At 47.9% G+C, this 19923-nt stretch overlaps 1 protein-coding gene across 1 annotated transcript in view; it reads left to right on the forward strand.

Annotated features, from left to right (window-relative positions):
• Positions 1 to 15555, forward strand: part of LIN28A (lin-28 homolog A) — a 31237-nt gene extending 15682 nt beyond the window's left edge. The window contains exons 3-4 of the mRNA XM_030539153.1: positions 12774 to 12958; positions 15342 to 15555. Coding sequence (XP_030395013.1) covers positions 12774 to 12958; positions 15342 to 15555 — 399 coding nt within the window. The remainder of the gene's footprint in view (positions 1 to 12773; positions 12959 to 15341) is intronic.
• Positions 15556 to 19923: the final 4368 nt, after the last annotated feature.

Here is a 19923-nt window from a genome sequence, read left to right on the forward strand (position 1 = left end):
GGGGACAGAAGGAGGACAATGCTGATGTAGAGTTGAGGATAGGGAAGGACTTTCCTTGTTACATGAAAACTTTCAAGATTCCAAAAATTTTTATGTCTTGAATGGGGCCAAAGAGTCAATTGCAAACTATCACCAACCAAAAATCTAGGGGAAAAATCCCTCAGGTTGGGTCAATCAAAATGTTTTGTTTACATTTTGATCTTTTTTTTTTCTTTCTATAATTAGCTCATTTTGAAATGAAAAGTTCTTTTGAACCAGAAAACTGGATTTTTTTATTCTGACGACGGCAAAGCAAAACATTTTGACAATTTCAGGGTTTTTTTCCAAAAACTTTTTTTGAGTTGAAAAAAATCACCAAAACCAACCTCTCCCATGGGCCAGGTTCTGAAATTGGCATTTTCCAATGGGGCGGGAGCAAAATGGCATCAAAAAATTGCATGCCATAAGCTTTCACGTAGCCTTAGACATACCTGTGCTAGATAGAGACCCACTTTGCGTGCATGCGCGCGCTCTCGCTCGCTCCATATTTATTTTTTTTAATTTAAGGATTTTAACGGGTTGATTGTATCTATAATTTGGATTTACACAGGCCCATTTAATCCCGAAGCCTGTCAGTCCTCTGCAAAGCACTCTTCCATGTGAAATAGGGAAGGATCATCTTCAATCGGTAAACTGAGGACCCTGTGTCATGCAGCAAGTCGGTGGAAAGCCAAGAACAGAGACCCACTGGCTGATTCCCAATCCTACACTTTGACTGTCAGATGGTTTAATATATGCCTGCCTTGCAGTATTAGGGTACATCTCTACTACCCCCGGATTGGCCGGTAGTGTTCGATGTATGGGGGATTGATTTATCATGTCTCGTCTGGATGCGATAAATCGATCCGCTAATCGGCCCCCGTACGCCACCTTAGCAGGAAGGGGAAGCAGGAGAGACTGGATACAGACTAACACTGCTACCCCCTAATAAGTTACACCGACAGAAGCGCTATCTCGGCAGGAGAGCTTCTCCCGCTAACATAGGAAAGCATCTTCACCACTATGCAGCGCTGTACATATAGATGTGGTCCAAGTGTCTAGAACGGGTTTTGCATGGGTTTAGCCTATCTTAAGTTGAACTGATGCAATTTTCTTGTGTAGATAAGTCATGCAATTGACTTCTTTGCTCGAGGCCCCCACAATGGCCGGGCTAATGATGTCTTGATTAGCTGAAAGGTTCTCAGCGCTGTGCTCCCAAGAATGTCTCCTTGTGTCGAGTTGACTCCGTGCCCTTGGGGGATGACTGTACTGCTGTAAGGCCGTGAACAAAGATGACCCTCTAGCATTAAAAGGCACCTCTTGAATGCATGTCAATTCATGATAAATGGTTGGATTGGAGCACTGGACTGGACTTCAGAGTCAAATTGCCACCTCTGCCACTGCCATGCTCTGCAGTCTGGGGCAAGTCACTTATCTTTCTGCATCTCATCTGTGAAGTGGGAACAAACCTTGCCTCTGAGGGATGCTGTGAGGATTAGTGTTTGTAAGGTGCTCTGAGATCCCCCAGCCAAAGAAGCACAGGCTGCTGTTTGTTTCCACTGCAGCGGGACTCTCTAAAGTAATTTTTAAAAGTTTTTGTTTTGTTTGTTAAATGAAGAAAGCACCTTGGTTTTAATGGAGGGGAAATGACCTCTCCTTAGTGGCCAGTTGGGAATCAACAGTGAGCAGAGAGCTGCTTTTGTAGATTAGACTGTGAACTCTTCAGGGCAGGGGCTGTCTTTTTGTTTTGCGTTTGTACAGCACCTAGCGCCACGGGGCCCTGGCCTATCACTGCGTGCTGATCCAGCATAATATGAAGTGCTTCTGTGAGTTGAGGGCTCTTGATCACCAGCCAATGCATCCAATAGTAAGGGAACGCTCAGACTTCCCATGCAGCTGGGGGGGGCGTTGGTGGGTGAAGGGGGGGACAAGGGGGAGAGTTGACTGAGCCCCTTAATCCCTGTTAAAATATCAGTTTTAATTCCGTGATACGTCTTTGTATAACACCATGATGCCCATCAGAGGGTTGGGAGGACTCCTACTGAGCTGATTATTAAACCCTTTGATAGCCACATAGTTGCACTGATTCCCTGTTCATTTCAGGATCCACTTCAAAATTTGCCATCTTTGGCTTTTTAAACCTGAAGTGACCTTTTCTCCTGATGGCCTCAGGGCCCTCTTTGCCTTCCCTTCCCTGTTCATCCTAGCACTGACCACTCCTCCACGCAGTCCCGCCCTCCTGGAGGAGATGCTCCTGCTGTGTAGAACAGCCTCCCTGAGTGTCTCTGGTTCCCCTGAAACTCCTGTCTTCACTTGCCTGTGCCTCTTAGGCTCTCACTCTGTATTGTAACAAGCTGCACATGCTGCTGAGTCCTCCTGGATGGACTCAGAGCTGATCAATTCCATGTGTCATAGGCCCTGCACCCTAATAGTTAATGGAGATTCCCCTTTTAGCTCAAGTGGCAGTGGCCTGTGCTTTTGGAGCAAAAGGATTTGATTTCTATCCCTGCTGCATCCATGAAGTTCCAAGTAGACATGGCCTAAGGATAGCATCCTGCTGCTGTTCTAGGCAGCTCTGAATTCGTGCAAACATTTTCTCTCTGTAAAGCTGCACTCAGGTGGCTCTCTCTCCAAACAGGTTCCATCAGAATTCAGCCTTCTGCAGTGGCCGAGTGAGTAACTTTCCCTCCCGTAATCTGTATGCAAGTCACTGAGTGAATCAGTGAATATTGTGATGGAGGATTGTCACAGGATAAACGGTCTCCTCCTTGGATGAGAACCTCAGTGCTTTGTGAAACAGCAGGGCAATGTTCTCTTCCACTGATGCTCTCTCTTCTCATCCTTAAGAGTGATTCTACCATGCCTCTGAACTGTTATTTTAAAGCAGTCGTTGTTGGGTAATTCTGGTGGCCCACCTGTTTCTCGCTCTGCCATGGTAGGAAACCTGGGCGTGATCTTCTTCCTGCACTGGAAGTTACACAGAGTGGAGTGACTTGTCGACATGTAGCAGGGCCTCCCTCCCAGTAGAGTTCATCTCTTCTTGGAAGAATGGTGGTGATGGCATTTGGAGGTGAGGAAGCTTCAGGGACAGGGAACTTCCTGGTGTTAGTGAGGAAAAGCAGAGATGGGTGTTCAGTCTTAGCATGTCGACATGAGCAGGACCTGTAGAAATTCCTTCCCAAAAGAGAAGGACTTTAAAATGACTTGGTGTCAGCTGTTGAAATTATTAACTTGTATAACACTGAAACGGTCCTCGGCACTCTACAAAACATGAGTAGGACATGTCCTCTCTCCTGCAGAGCACAAGGTCGTCTTGGCCTGGCCTCTCATGTTGCTCAGGAAAGGGAGCATGTGCCATGATTACAAGGAGAATCCGTTTCCTGGCATGTTAAGGGGGAGAGGGCAGGTCCTGAGTGGACAAGAACTGGAGGCACAGGGAAAGGATTGGGAGGTGTTTGAGGAGCAAGAGGAGGGAGGATGAGGACAGATGTAAGGGGAGGGGGGAAATATAGAGATAAGGATAAAGTGCTTGACCTTGATGCTAAGGGGAAAGGGGGGGCAGGTTATTGGCTATGTGATAGGTGGGATAGTGAGGAAAGGCCAAATGTCAGTGACCTTGCCCAAGAAGGTTCTCAGATCCCATGGGGGGTGAGTGCAGCAGACGCCTAGGTAGAGCTATGTCTTAGCAAGGAGTTGGATGGGGAAGGAGGACAGGTAGATCTGGGAATTATCTGCACTGAGGCGATGGCTGAAACTGTGGGAGCAGATGAGGGAGGAGTCTGAGGAGAGAAGCTTAGAAGACTCCAACAGATACAGGGAGGAGTGGGGCAAAGGCCACTCTGAGAATGCTGTCAGCCAGGAAGGGAGAGCCAGGAGGAGAATAGTCAATATGAAGGCACCAAGGCTTTGGATTGGGCCAGTTGCACCAGATCAGGGTGCTGATACCCTATCCGGGTAGCTGTGTCTTGAACCCTTGAATCCTGGTGGTCATTACAAACAGCACCCCACCCCCAATTTTCTAACCCTTATGGCGCTTTGGGAAAGCGATGCAGGGACGTCTACCTGCGTCTTCAAAGAACCTGGAAGAACAGCTTTGAGCCGCGTTAGCTGCTGCCCCTATTAACTGCATTGCATTTTGACTCTGAAGTGTAACAATGATTCTTTAAATGTCAATGTTCCCTATTTGACTCCGGAATGAAGCGTAGTGTGAGATTGGGGTATTACCCTGTTGCCCGCAGGGAGACTGGGCAATCTGAGCGTGACCTCTCATTTTGACCTCACGAGTGGATGGAGTTTGGGAGAGCCCCATTACTTATCTTTTTTCCAGTATGACCTTCTGAAGACACCAGGCCAATAAAAAGAACAGAGCACATCACGGGTAGGAGAAGAAATCTTAGCCCCAGGCATCATAGTGAGCAACTACCCGGTTCGCTGTTGGCAGGATATACTGCAGCCGTGTTGTTTGGGTTCCTTGTTTGCCTAGTGACCCATTTGCCAAAAGACCCAGGACAGGAGGCTGCTGTGGGGTATGGGGAGGAAGGGTAGGGTCTGTCAGCTGTGGCTCTGGGGCTCTGCTGGGAAAACCAGGGGAGCAGAGAGTTGTCTGTACAGTCCTAGTTCATAGCACAGGCCCAGTGTTCCAGCGAGTGCATCATCTACGAATGTGAAAGCGTTCCTGGCTGGGCTGGGCTGTGTATGTGGTGGGGTGAGGGGGGCAGATAGAGGTGGGGGGCCGGCAAGGAGGAGAGAGCAGTGAATATGGGGTTATTGGAGAGGAAGTGGAAGGGCTCATGGTCTCAAGCTGACGCTTGCACACACGCTCACACATGCTCGCTCAGGCTCGCACACACAGAGCTCTGCCTTTAGCCTGCAGATTCTCAGTGTCCACTTCAGCTTCCCTCCCCCCATGGAGACCCTGGAACTCCTGGAATTTGACCAGCGGGAGCAGTGGACAGGGACAGCTCTTTGTTCTCTGGGTCCAGCCTTGGTGACTAAAAGCAGAGCCCGTCCCCTCCCCCCTTCCAGTATCTCTCTAGGCTCCTACTCCTCCCCCTCCACCCTGTTTTTGGGGGTGGGGGGGGGAGTGGACGAGGCCTGGGAATGTTCCTGCTTTGTGTGTGGTGTGGGACAGGCTGAGAGGAGGAGGAGGGGGCTTTGGGCCCCTTCCTTTCAGATGCAGGAGGTATGCAGCTAATTCAATGGGCTTCACTTTGATTACCTATCTGATAAGGGAGGAATTTGAACAATGTGTGTGTTTTGGGAAGGGGGGAGGGGAGGATGCTCTGAGGACCACCAGCTTCTCAGCAGCTCACTTCAAAAGGCCCAAGCGGGGAGGGAGTGGAGAGGGTGAGTCCATGCCCGCCTGCCCTGTTGTTTCTGTCCCCTCCCCAGGGAGAGGGGTTTCCTTTGCCTTTTGTTGGGGGTTTATCTGTAGCTCTCCTGGAAAATAAACAGGGCTATGTCATGTTTTGGGTGGCTCTTCCTCCTCGTTCTGCACCCGCTCCGTGCTGGTGAAATGCAGCCGTCTCTGGGACGTGGAGGGCAGTGCCCAGTACAACACAGCAGAGGAGAGCCATTGTGCCCAAGGACACAGAGGCAAGCCCTCGTTACAAGAAAAGTGATGGAGACAGAGCAGCTGGTTTTCTAAAGGTCTAGCTGAAGGATCTGCAATGCAGCAAGTTGTGGGGAGACCTGGGCTCCCAGCTCTGCCAGTCCTTGCTGTGTAGCCTTGTGCAAGTTACTTTGCCTCTCTGCCTCAGTTTCCCCACCTGTAAAAAGGGGATAAAACCCAGCTCCAAAGGGTGCTATGATGCCAAAATTGATAATTATGATGGACTTTGATGCCTTCAGGTGGAAGGCATCCAAAGAACAGGGCAGTGCACACAAATAAACAATGCAACTCGCTGTGTCGTGAAGTTCCTTCCTGACCCCAGCTGTTGATCAGTTTCTGCCCAGAAGCATGAAGATTCAGAGTCCTGAGGATTTTTGTCTTTGCCAGCGTAAACACAGCTGCTGCTCCTATTCATATAAACATCTAATGATAAAGATCTTGTATTTGCATCAGCTTTCATCTCAAAGGGTCCTGATAGGCGAAGGGAACCTTTGCCTATTACTGAAACACATCCACTTCTCAAGTGAAACACGGCATCCGTTCACCAGGGGCACATGCATTTTGGGGCAGGAAGTGAAGGGCATCATTTCCTCAATGATGCTTCAAGAGGAATTTAGGAAGGCAGGATGCAATTGCCCTAATTAGAGTCTGGGGGGAACATCCCAAGTCTCACAAAGAAGGAGGTGGAATCTAGAATGATCTTTAACCTTGTGGAGGTGATTCTCTGTGAGAGGCCCACTGCACAGGCGGGAGGCGTGAATGATTGTTTGGACTGGCAGGTTACTCGCTAGGCACCTTCTTGGCCCTAAGAATGCCCTGAAGTGAAGTCTTGCTGATTCATCATCTTGTTTGAGTCTGTGCTCTGAGAAGCTGCTCCCTGTTCATCCAAAGGGAAAAGGCGGGGCCTTGTGAGGAGGCATTTTAAGAAGGGGGAGGAGGGTTGCCTGGCAGGGGGAAAATGAAACCCTGTCAGGCTTAAATGAGCTGCTTTGAGCCCTGCCATGAAGGCAAGGCACAATCTGCCCATAGCAGCCTGCACTCCTCTTCCTCAGCAGCCTGGAGCTGGCAGCATAGGGAGGGAATGTGAGAGCTCCAGCTCCTGACACCATGAGGTGAGGGTCACAAGTCTTCCAAGCCAGGCTCAGTGAGCAGTATGCTCAGAAGGAGCTGGATGCATAAGCATGGGAATGAGGGTTGCAGGGGGTGCTGCAGCACCCCCAGGTTTTACGTGGGGCTCCAGCTGCTGGTCCCGCATGTGGGATCCTGGCTATGGGCTCCGGTCCTAGCTACTGGCCCCGTGCCCACCCCAGCTGTGGCTCCAGCCTCAGCCCCCTTATCCCTGCCCACATTCCCTCACTCTCCCCGAGCCATGGCCCTGCTTTCAGCCCCAGCTCTAGGGGATGGCTGGGGGTGTGGACAGGGGTAAGCGGGGGTTCAGTTCCCCAATATAAAAAGTGTTGCAAGTTTGTGGGAGGGAATTTTACTTTACTGTGGACTCTGGGTCTGTACGAGTGCAGCTTGGAAGCTTCTTTATGCTGCAGGGAAAGCTGACTTGGGGTTCGCTCAGTGCCACCAGGGAGGGACGTTAATTTCCTTTTCCAGCTAAGCATTAAGCGTACAGATGCTGGCTGGGATCAGCAAACTGTGCGCCCCTTCCTGGAGTAACAAGTGACCTGAGTGGCTTGCAGTTCTGGTCCCTGATCACCTCTTTAAGATGGTGACGCCATGAATTGGATCTGACGAGATACCTTTGTTCCATTTAAAGGGGACCTCACCCACTTTTGAAACCCCTTGCCCCAACACACAGGCTGCTTTGAATTCCTGTCCTGGTGAGCCAGCCTGAGGCCACAAGTGGTTCTCTTTCCCTCCTAAAGCCTGTTTCTGTGGCCGTGAGGATGGGTCTGTTCATGTATAGGGCCTTGTTTATTGCCATGAGGGTTTCCCAGAGTCAGCCCTGGAATGGTGCAGTGGCAGGGGAGTCTGGAGGGCAGGCAAGATGGGAAAAACCCTTGTGGAAGGAGTGGCAGGGCTGGGGTTGGGGAGATAAAAAGCCCAGAAGAAAAGAGTAAATTTTCCTTCGAACTTGGAGGGTCCTTCCTTCAGTTTTGTCCACCCCCCACCTTCCCTTTCCCATTGCCCCCCACAAACCCTCTCATCCTGGCCTGAATAGCAGTAAAGATCTATCTTTAAAAAATCTCTCTTCTTCCTGATTTTAGTATTTTTTTCTACATTCAAGTCCTTGCCGTTGTGTGCAGAGAGAGTTGGGGGATGGCTGGGAGGGTGCGGTGTTTCCCTGTGAGGAGAGGGAGAGGAAAAGATGTGAATTCCCTTCCCTTAGGGTGTGTGTAAGTCTAAATGTGGGGCATTTTCCTACCATCTGCAAAGAATGGGCTGTGGGAGATCACATGACCTGGGTTACTGAGTAACACATGAATGGTGGGAATGCTCCATTCATTTAAATCCTGATCGCAAAGAGCAGCAAGAGCAGCGTGAGGACCAGATGGGCAGGGAGCTGAGAGCAAGGCTGCTGGAGGGAGAGGGGAACTGCCTGAGCAGGGCTTGGGGATTGCCAGCCACAGGGCTGTTTTTGTTTTTTTGTTTTTTTTTTGTTAGGAATATAAAAACAGTACTTTAATTAAATTCATGAGGACTTAATCAAGTGTAGCATCTTTTATTTTTTCCCTGTTTTACCTTGCATTCTCATTTTAGTATGCATTATTTTCATAATTACAAGGTAGTTTTCAATAAAAAAAATTTCAGCTTGGACATTTAATTTCAGCTTGGACATTTTAGTATGCATTATTTTCATAATTACAAGGTAGTTTACAATAAAAAAAATTTCAGCTTGGACATTTAATTTCAGCTTGGACATAGTATGCATTATTTTCATAATGACAAGGTAGTTTTCAATAAAAAAATTTCAGCTTGGACATTTAATTTCAGCTTGGACATTTAATTTCAGCTTGGACATTTAACAGCCACAGGGCTGTTGCAGGATAGGTGGAGTTGCTAAAATGCTGGGAAGGTTATTTTAACCCCCCCCCCACACACACACACACACACACACTTCCTCCAAACAAATTGCAAATTAACTCTTTACTCACCCTTCCCCCTTCCCAAAAGCAGACATTTCCATATGAGCTGGTAAATATCTCCTTTGCCCATACTGACTGGTATCAATAGCCTTGCATCATCTGGTGGCCCCTCTGGCATGGACCAGCTGGAGGGGGGGGCGGGGGTATGGCTGAGGGTGTCAGGCTTGTCCAAGGGACTCAGATATTATAGTAGTGAAAGCAGTACAAATGCCTGAATTCCTTCCACTAGAACGCCTCATGATCTTGCTTCCTAGAATGGATGAAACCTAGTAGGATGAATTATTTTCTTACCATTAATGGTTTTCTTCACCATTATGTGAACAGCTGAAATTTAAGTCTATCAGATTCTTGAATTTGGTTTCACTGAGCTGACAATGAAACCAGTCTTGTCTGACTGATAGCAGAGATTATCAACTAGCATAGACCATCCTCATCCTAACAGTTGTGTATTTATTGTGGGCTACTTGTTTCACTGACTACAGAACTGTGGTGAAAATGACATGTATAATTTGGGTTCAGCTGTGCTCCTGGCCAGCAATCTCACTCCAGTGGAGCATCTTTCTGTAAAACGCGTGGATGAAAAGGATCGCAGAACTGGGACAAGCTGAATTCATAAATAAAATTCCTTTTGCATCATCTCTGTCATGTCATATTGGAAAACAGCCCCAGGGAAAGTTTCCTTTTATTGCTCCTTTCTGCTGAGAAACTGCTCGTGGAAACATTAGCAAGTTCACTCCTTCGAAACCTGCAATTGGGCAGTTCGCTGCAAGACTCTGTTTTACAATGGAGGGTCTGATCCTGGAAGCTGCTGGAAACCCATGATTCTAGCTGACATCTGGGGCCCTTGGAAGCTTTCAGGATTGCAACCTTAATTCCCCAGATGGAAAGCAGCAGGTGAAATCAAGCAAGGGTCTGGGGGAAGGGGTCTGTAATCACTTTCATGGCACGATAGATTTGTTGCCAAAATCTTGTCTTTGGTATGGATCTCCTCTGTGGCTCTGTGTGTATCTACATTCATCAAAGGCTCCAGGTTATTAAACAGAGAGCTGCGGAAACTAAAACCCAAGAACAGGTATAGACTGGGCAGTGCTGGTCTCCCGTCACAATGTCTGTGTCTCAGTTTGGATCCTAAAGGGACCCCCTCTGGGAGTAAAAGCTGTTCAGTCTACCTGACCTATTGACTTGAGACTGCCAGCAGGGGGAGCCATCCAACGAACTGTGTGTTCTTAAGTATCAGAGGGGTAGCCGTGTTAGTCTGGATCTGTAAAAGCAGCAAAGAATCCTGTGGTACCTTATAGACTAACAGACATATTGGAGCATAAACTCACCATCTGATGAACTGTGTGTTCTTAGCTGTCTATGACAGTGGTTCTTAATAGGGCTGTCGATTAATCACAGTTAACTCAGGCGATTATCTCAAAAAATAATTGTGATTTATCGCACTGAAAAACAATTGAAATTTACTAAATATTTCTGGATGTTTTTCTCCATTTTCAAATATATCAATTTCAGTTGCAACACCAAATACAAAGTGTACAGTGATCACTTTATTTTGATTACAAATATTTGCACTGTAAAAATGATAAACAAGAGTATTTTTCAATTCACCTCATACAAGTACTGTAATGCAATCTTTCATAAGTGCTACTTACAAATATTGTTTGGTTACATAACTGCATTCAAAAACAAAACAATGTAAAACTTTAGCGCCTACAAGTCCACTCAGTCCTACTTCTTGTTCAGCCACTCACTAAGAGAAACAAGTTTGTTTACATTTACTGGAGATACCACTGCCTGCTTCTTATTTACAGAGTCACCTGAAAGTAAGAATAGGCATTTGCAGAGTGCTATTGTAGCTGGTGTCACAAGATATTTACATGCCAAATGTGCTAAAGAGTCATATGCCTCTTCAAGCTTCCGCCGTTGTTCCTAAGGACGTGCTTCCATGCTGATAGACCTTGTTAAAAAAAATAATGCATTAGTTAATTAAATTTGTGACTGAACTCCTTAGGGGAGAATTATATGTCCCCTGCTCTGTTTTACCTGCATTCTGCCATATATTTTATGTTATAGAAGTCTCAGATGATGACCCAGCATATGTTGTTCATTTTAAGAATACTTTCACTGCAAATCTGACAAAATGCAAAGAAGATACCCATGTGAAATTTCTAAAGATAGCTACAGCACTCAACCCAAGATTTAAGACCCTAAAGTGCCCTCCAAAATCTGAGGGGGATGAGGTGTGGAGCATGCTTTCAGAAGTCTTAAAAGAGCAACACTCTGATGCAGAAACTACAGAACCCAAACCACCAAAAAATAAAATCAACCTTCTGCTGGTGGCATCTGACTCTGATGATGAAAATGAATATGCGTCGGTCCACACTGGTTTGGATCATTATCGAGCAGAACCAGTCATCAGCATGGATGCATGCCCTCTGGGATGGGGTTTGAAGCATCAAGGGACATATGCATGGGTGGCGAGTGGAGCCCCACTCTGAGGAGGTTAGTCCCCAGCTGTGCCCCTTCTGCCCATGCCCTCCCAAACCCTGCAACCAGAAGTCCAGCGGCCATGGGCCTATTATACCCGCTGCCCATGCACATATGAACCTCTAGCATATCTGGCATGTAAATACCTTGCAATGCTGGCTACAACCAGGACCGGCGCTTGGGTTTCTTGTGCCCTAGGCGCACGGCCATTTTGCTGCCCCCCGCGCTGATCCCGTGGCTCCAGTGGAGCTGCTGCAGTCATTCCTGTGGAGGGTCCGTTGGTCCGTGGCTCCGGTGGAGCTGCCGCAGTCATGCCTGCGGGCGGTCCACCGGAGCTGCGTGAGCAGCCGACTGTCCGCAGGCACGCCTGCGGCAGCTCCACCAGAGCTGCCTGCCGCCCCCCCGGCAAAATGCCGCCCCCCAAATAATCGTGGCGCCCTAGGCAATTGCCTAGACTGCCTAAACAGTAGCACCAGCCCTGGCTACAGCAGTGCCATGCAAATGCCTTTTCTCGCTTTTGGGTGACGTTGTGAACTAGAAGCAGGCAGTGTTATCTCCTTCAAATAAAAACAAACCTGTTTGTCTCAGCGATTGATTAAACAAGAAGTAGGACTAATTGGACATGTAGGCCCTAAAGTTTTACATTGTTTTATTTTTCAGTGCGGGGTGGGGGGTGTATATAATTCTACATTTCCAAAGTCAACTTTCACGATAGAGATTGCACTACAGTTCTTGTATGAGGTGAATTGAAATATACGATTTCTTTTGTATTTACAGAGCAAATATTTGTAATAAAAAAATAAACATAAAGCCAGCACTGTACACTTTGCACTCTGTGTTTGTAATTGAAATGAATATATTTGAATTGTAGAAAACATCCAAAAATCTTTAAATAAATAGTAATCTATTATTGTTTAACAGTGCAATTAATCACGATTATTTTTTTGATCGCTTGACAGCCCTGGTTCTGAACCAGGGGGTACATCGACTCATCTAGATCTTTGCCTAGTTTTACAACAGGCTACATAAAAAGCACTAGCGATGTCAGTGCAGGCTAAACTTTCATACAGACAATGACTTCTTTATAGTGCTCTATGGAGTATACACTGAAATGTAAGTACAATATTAATATTCTAATAGATTTATTTTATGATTATATGGTAAAAATGAGTCAATGATTTTTTTTCAGTAATGTGCTGTGACAGGTTTGTATTTTTATGTCTGACTTTGTAAGCAAGTAATTTTTTAGTTGTAATTAAACTTGGGGGTACACAAGACAAATGAGACTCTGAAAAGAGTACAGTAGTCTGGAAAGGTTGAGAGCCACTGGTCTATGAAGCAACCCTTTCAGGTCAGCGTATCTTCCAGAAGTGTCTCTGGGGAAGTAAGCACTCGGGCATCCTTGTGTCTGTCCATCCTTTGTCAAGCTCCACGGTGGAAAGAGAACGCCCTTGTTCCAATGGGACTGCAACCTGGGGAATGTGGTTCTTTTCTCGCCATGCCACAGGAAACTGGGTCTTCTCACAATGTCTAACCCTTTTTTCCCTTCTCTGGCCTCCTAGAGCAAGCTTCACATGGAGGGATTCCGCAGCCTAAAAGAAGGCGAGGCAGTCGAGTTCACCTTCAAGAAGTCATCCAAAGGCTTGGAGTCCATCCGAGTGACTGGCCCAGGAGGCGTGTTCTGCATTGGGAGCGAGAGGAGACCAAAGGGGAAGAACCTCCAGAAACGCAGATCGAAAGGAGACAGGTAAGGGCAGCAGGGCAAGGGATGCACAGTGATCAGACAGCAGCACCTGATCTCCAAGGGCTTTGTGATCAGCCTAGCACCTGACCTGAGCCATATGGAGGAGAGAGAGCTTCATGGCAGAGGGCAGGGTGGTAGGAGACACATAGTCAAGACTGGTTTGTGGACTATGTTCTGATGTGGTAACACCATCCCCACCCATCTGCCGTCCACCCACCCCTGTTTGTATCATTCCATCCTCTGAAACACTTGTTCTGTGTCTGGTCACTTGGCACCTCTTCATTTCCAAACATGCCCCAGAATCTTCTGCCTCCTTTGGGGCCCGGGCTAAGATTCTGCAGTTTATCCAAGACCCAAAGGCATCCACTTCTGCAAGGAAATTTCCCTGTTGGAGAAGGGCAGGTCGTTGCCACTCTGCTTTTGAGGAGGTCACCAAGGTAACCCCGGTTCTATACTGGTGGCAACCAGCAGAGACCACCGGTGTAGCTTCTACATGAGGCCCCAGTGGACAGACACCTCTTATGTGTGTCGTCTGTGACTCTGCGGGGGAGCTCTGCAGGACAAACACAGAACTGTTAGTGGAGCTGAGGGTTACTGATATTAAAGGGGCTGATTAAAAAAAAGGAACTGGGCTGGGGAGACCCCATCTGGCTGCTGGGCCTTTGGGACACAGCTGGGAAGGCATGAGGCTGAATATCACAGCGCCACTGGGAACAGGAGGGTTCCTGCCACAGGGCTCCTGGGGGTAGGAGGGGCAGCGGCCTTCCCCTGAAAGAGGCTTCCTTCAGTTTTTAATGAGTGTCAGATGCAGATTTCTGGGAGAGGGCAGAAAACCAGAAGTGAAAGGCCAGAGGTCAAAAACACCCAGGGCTGAATGGTATGGACCAATGCTCCCTTTCTGTTTGCATGTGTTCAGGATGGAGCTGTAGCCACACAGCAAATTGGGGGAGGGAAGGGGTAATTTTCTCTCGTAAAAGCCCAGCGTTGTGAGATCCATGACTGCTCAGGAAATGGCCAGTCAGCCGAGCGAAGTCTCCCACAGCAGCTTTGCAGCCCAGAGGCGAGGTTCCCCTCCCACCCTGAGTCTGCAAGGGGGTTCTTCAGGGACTTCCCTTACATCCTAAGCTGGCATCAGCACGCCTGCTTGAAAGTGCTGCCCCCTGGTGGTGGTGTGAAGTCTCTTTCACAGGCTGTGAAAAGCACAGCCTGTTTGCAGCCATCCATTTCTGATGAGTGGCTTCTGCAAGGAGATTTAAATCCATTTGGGGTCTTTTTTTGGTTTGGTTTTGTTGTGATTTTTTTTCTCGGCTTCGGTAATTTGATCATAGAGATGCAGGACTTAAAATGAAAATGTGGACAAAAGTCAGAAAAATACACTGAAAGTAGGCTTGGCAGAATTTGATTAGTATCTTTTTATGATTTCAGTGGACCATATCGGCAGGAGGGGTCTGGGTGTGGGGGGCTCCGGGTTCTGGGGGAGTGGGATTGATCGGGTGGGGGTCTAGGTGCAGCTGCTTGGGGATCAGTGGGATGGGGGTCTGTGTTTACGGGACTCATTGGAGGGGTCCAGATGTAGGGGGGTTGGGCTTGTCAGGGTGAGGGTTCGATGGGCCTGCTTAACGGGGGAGCCCCAGCTGCTGCCAAGGGGACTCCACATGCCAGGTTCCCGCTTCCCCCTGTAATTCCCCCATCCTCTTCTTCTTCATCTCTGTCCCCTCACTCCTATATACTCCCTTCCTTCCGCATTGCCTCTTCCCCCCTCCCCACTCCCTCACCTCCCCTTCCCTCATTTCCCCCACACCCCTTTACACAAAAAACAGGAAGGCTCCCAGCACACAGACGGGGAGAACGACTGGCACTAGGACCCAGGAGGCAGTGTTCAGCTTCAGTGAGCACTTGTAGAAATGGGGGGGCCCAGCAGCATGAAACACTGTGCCCACATGCCCCACCTCTGCTTGGGGGGGGCAATCCCCCAAACTGGACCCCTGGTTTCTTCCCCCCTCCCCCCAGTGACGTAGCCATTTTCTGCAGGTGGGCAATCACTTAGAAAACCCCCGCCCCCATTAACTCTCCTGGATGGAATCCGGACTAGTCAGCTGTCTCTCACAGACTCTATAGAGATTTTCCTCCACTTTTGGAGCAGGAGGATGTGAGTTCTGTCCCAGTCTGATGACCACAACATCTCCATACATTGATTACTGCCGTCATGGGGACACCAGTCAGGGCTGGGAAACCACCTGGTTCTCCCCACCCACGGGGGTCCCATGTGCTGCAGCTTATGCTCAGGGCATAACAAGGTGAGGCAACTGGGAAAGCTTTAAGCAGCACTGGCAGCCGGAATGACCATACCCTGACACACTAACTTCTCTCCCCTTCCTCTTCCTAGATGCTACAACTGTGGTGGGCTGGACCATCATGCCAAAGAATGCAAGCTGCCGCCGCAGCCAAAGAAATGCCACTTCTGCCAAAGCATCACCCACATGGTTGCCAACTGCCCCATCAAAGCACAGCAATCACCCAGCTCTCAGGGAAAGCCCACCTACTTCCGGGAGGAAGAAGAAATGCACAGCTCATCCCTTCTTCCTGAAACCAGAGAATGATGGTGGGGGATTGGGGGATGGGGGGGGAGATTTCCATCAGGATCAAAAGGCTTCAGCAAGGGATCGGTCAGCAAAGGGGGAGCAGCGAGCAGTTTCTGCCGTCATGATGTAGGGGGGTTGGTATAAAGAAGGGATGGGAGGGAGGGTGGCAGCTCAAACTATAGGATACAACCTGCCAGGCTATAGCGCTGGTATCCGGACAGAGGGACTGGGATGGTTGTATGTTGGTTACAAAATCCCAGCACAGATCTCATCCTCCCTACACCCACTTTGAGTGGGAAGAACCCGGTTACCCCTCTGTCCAGATGCCCAGCTCCAAAAGTGGGAGAAGGAGCAGCCCCGTAACCCTGTACCTAACCACTTCCTCCAACCAAAAGTCACGTGCTGCTCTAGTTTCTGTCTCTGTGTTCGGTGATTTTTACATTTTTAAACAAACTCCCAGTAGTGTTTGTGAACCCCTGGGGTCATTTTGGGTGGAGCAGGACCAGTGCCTCCATCCTAGCAGGAGAACAGAGACCAGTTCTCCATGGCGAGCTAGAAACTAGTGAGCAATCTGTTCTTTCTAGACACAGGCGAGCCAAATGGATCTCGCCCAGGATTGCTGCTTGCCCAGGAATATCCACTGTCCGGTGTTTTTGAGACCCGCAGGGGAATGGTGGAACAACACGCCCCCTGCAGAGGAATGGTGGAACAGCACACCTCTCTTGATTAAGTGTTAGCTGGCCCTGAAATAATTGGGAAGAGCCTCTTACTTTATTTAAGGTTTTCCAGGCTGGACTGAGGGGTTTGTAGCCTTGCTGGGACCTGCTCCCCTCTGAAGGCCCTTCGTTTCAGAGCCACCCAGATTTCATCTATATGCCTCTCCTCTCCCAGTTTGTGGGGGAGGGGAAGGAGTTGATAGAAGTTAGCATGAAAAGGCCTTTTTCTAGAGGCCAATCCTGGGCCTTCTAAAATGATGTCAGTGAGCTCGGACCTCGGCTCCCAGCATTTAACTAGATTCAGGGTTTCTTGAGCCATTGTAATGTAATGCTGATTTTTTTTTAAATGTCTGGCTATATTAGCAAGAGACATATCAAAGCAACTCGTGGCCTAGTTGGAAGGAAACCATGGCGACACCAAAACTGTAACAAATGGGGCAGATGCAAAATTTGGGGGAGGTGGTCTTCCAGCCCTGCCAGAATCTGCCACTTGCTGTCTGTCAGCATGCAGGCTGGCACGCGAGCGGCGGCATTGCCTCAGTGACAGGAGACACGGAAGCACGTGTCTTGGAATCGATCATGGTGGGTCCTCGCTGCCTAGGGGCTGCAATTCAGGGTCCGACAGAGGAAGAAGCCATATTTCCTCCCCCACGCACACACTGTTTTTAAAGCCGTTACAGCAGAGAGCACCAACAGTGGAATATATTTAATGTCGCCCTGTGCCTATAGGGGCCGATCTAGAGCAGAGTGAAAAAATGGGAGTCTTCCCATTGACTTCAATGGACTTTGAATCAGACCTATATTGTATACAATTTGCTTCTGTTCCTCTCTTTATTAGGGCCCAATCCTCCAGTCCATATGCATCTGTAATGCCCTTTTTAGAGCATAAGGGCTGCAGGCTCGGTCCTTTCCTTTCCTGTAGGAACAGGGTGACCTTCTGTCAGTTAAAAACTGCTGCCTTCTCTCCCCACTTTGCCTTCCCCCACCCCTCTATTCTGCCTTTATTTATTTGTTCCCGTGGAAAGCTGCCCTTTCAATGCAAGGCCCCCCCCACCTCTGCACCCCATCCATGCTGAAGCTGATGTGATGTGAAACCTGCACTAGGATGTGCGCGTATGACGTATCTTTGGGTTTGTTTGTCGTCTTTGTTTTTTTTTTTAATATAAATATTTTTTTTTGTATTTTTATATATTTTAATCTTAAAGAGAGAGAGAGAGGACATAACTACTGCAACTTATTCTCAGGTATTTGAGCAATCTCAGGGATGAACAGCCTCTGCAGCTCCAGTGCTGGACGGAGTGGAATTTTGTTTTTTCGTTTTTTAACAGCACAAAGATAGAACAAAGGTTGTATTTTAAACTGTAGGTCTACCTCGCTGGATGTTCGTCATGTGGACTGATTATTTTTAAAACTGTATTTTTAATAGATTCTCTTCTCCCTCTCTCTATATTTACATGGAATTTGGGACTTTGTGTCCACAGGTGGTTAAAGAGAAGTCAGTCAATGTTGCAGAGGAGGGTACAGCAGCCTGTATCTGTATTTTGGTACTGAACTCCAAATTCCCTCCCAGCCTAGCCATGTTCCCATCTCCTCTCCCCACTCCTGTCCATTCTCAATTCCGCTCACTGGCTGGAAACATTCCTGTCTCCCTAGTTTTTGCCCCAATCCAATTTTTGATGACTACTATCACTAATTGTTCTGCTGGTGACTTCCTCCTGTATAGATCCCCAGTGACCTAGCTCAGTGCCCGACTTCACATCAGAAATAGGGGGCAATGACTGACTGGATGTCACTCCAGCCCTGGGAGTTGGGGGATTGGAGGCATAAGGAAGCTTGCTGCCCTTGCATCTGGTTATTCCTCTCTCTGAGAGAGCAAAAGCCTTTCAGTGCATATATTAAGGTCCTAAAAGAGCTATAACATAAATACTTTCTTTTAAAAACTCCTTTTTCTCTGCATGGCTGTGAGGTTCTTGCCTCCTTACCCCCACCTGGACTGTTTGCATTTCTAGGAAACATGCAATGTAATAAGAATAAATGTTACAATAATAACTCTCCACAAGAGGAAGCCCTTCTGGTCCAACCATCTCTACCTAGTGTAATGTGCTTTGACTCCAGCACCTCCATGGGGGATGTGAATGGAGCTGGGCACGTAATGTATGCTGCAAGAGTTCCCAAAGCCAGCCCTATAATCCAAATTTGTAGCAGATTCAGATACGATTGCTCCCCTTTTCTCTTGCCTGGCACCCCTGCTTCTCCCCTTTCCACTTTCCTCAAATGCTAGCCAGCAACTGCTGGGTGGGACTATGGAGTCCTGTCCTCGAGCCAGGAGCTGTTACACTCAGCCACAGGGCCTGGCCCTCCCCGGTACAGGATAATGCTGACATGGTGGTATGTTTCAGAATGTGTGTACAGTTTCCACTATAAGTTTTAGGTAGTAATAGAATAGATTTAGATCAGGGCAGGAAATGTTGAGAAAGAGAGATCTCTCATCTTTCAAACAGGCACCAGGTGGAGATTAGGGGGAATCAGAGGCACTGCTTAAGATTTTCCCCCTCCAAGGCTTCCCTCTGCCGCTGGGATATGAATTTGGAAAGCAGGAGCGCTTAAAACAGTTGGAGTGAAATGTTCACCTCTCAGAGCAGATCCAGCTCCCATTTAAGTTGATGGCAAACCTTCCCTTCTACGGGAGATGAATCATGGCCCAAATGAAAAAGTGGGGCTAGGAAGCGTTGTGCTTGTAACACACTGCCCTGCTAAATCATTGTGAAATGTGACTGGGCTGGTCAGAAAACGTACTTGCCTGCCTTTAGCAAGTCAGATATTTATTGTGATAATGAACAGTTAGTCTCACAAGGCTCCTTAACACACACTGTTATTTATAACCCTGGTACACACAAGAGCCACGCATATGAGATACCACAGTCTCCAATGTTGCCTGTAGCTAGGCTTGCTGGGTGGAGGGAAGTTCTCATGCTGGCTTTCTGCCCTGCTGCAGTAGTGAGTATGGTGAAGTGGTGATGGCCCTTTTGAGGGGGAAAAAAAAGGAAGTTTGTTTTTTAAATAGCTATGGGATCTATACAAATCTACCTCAGGATAACTTCTCTATCTGAACGGGGTAAATGCAATAGAATGCATTGGGTTGTGTGCCTCTAACCCTGGGTTCCAGTACCCCCGTGCCACCCACAGAGGGAACTGTTGACCATCCTTTGGCACCTTAGGTGTGCCAATGGGTAAATGCTGCCCCTTCTAGTTTTGTATCTGTCTTGAAGAATTGTGTAGAACTTTTCCAGGTAATCCGTTTGGTGATTTGCTAGATGTCTAGTATGTGTAAATATCTATGTAAATCTCTCCACTTTCTTTCAATATTTTCCTTGATTATTGTTTACAAACTTAAAAAAAAATAGCCAAAACATCTGATGGGTTTTTGGACCAGGGAGATGGGATCCTTTCTGTATGCTCTTCCTGTGCAGGGAGGTGACTTGGGTCACCAGCCCCACCCTGGGCTCTGGTGAGAAAGTGAATCATAAAGCCCTCAGGTTTTCTGATGTCAATAGAGCAAATTGCCTCCCAAGAAAACAGTGATTGATTTGTAAGGGGAAGCAACGCTAGAGAAGATGGAATTTTTCAGTATTTAATTGCATCTTGCCACCTTTTTTCTGTGGTTTGCAGT

The sequence above is a fragment of the Gopherus evgoodei genome, chromosome 20 (assembly GCF_007399415.2).
Source record: "Gopherus evgoodei ecotype Sinaloan lineage chromosome 20, rGopEvg1_v1.p, whole genome shotgun sequence".
Taxonomy (NCBI): Eukaryota; Metazoa; Chordata; order Testudines; family Testudinidae; genus Gopherus; species Gopherus evgoodei.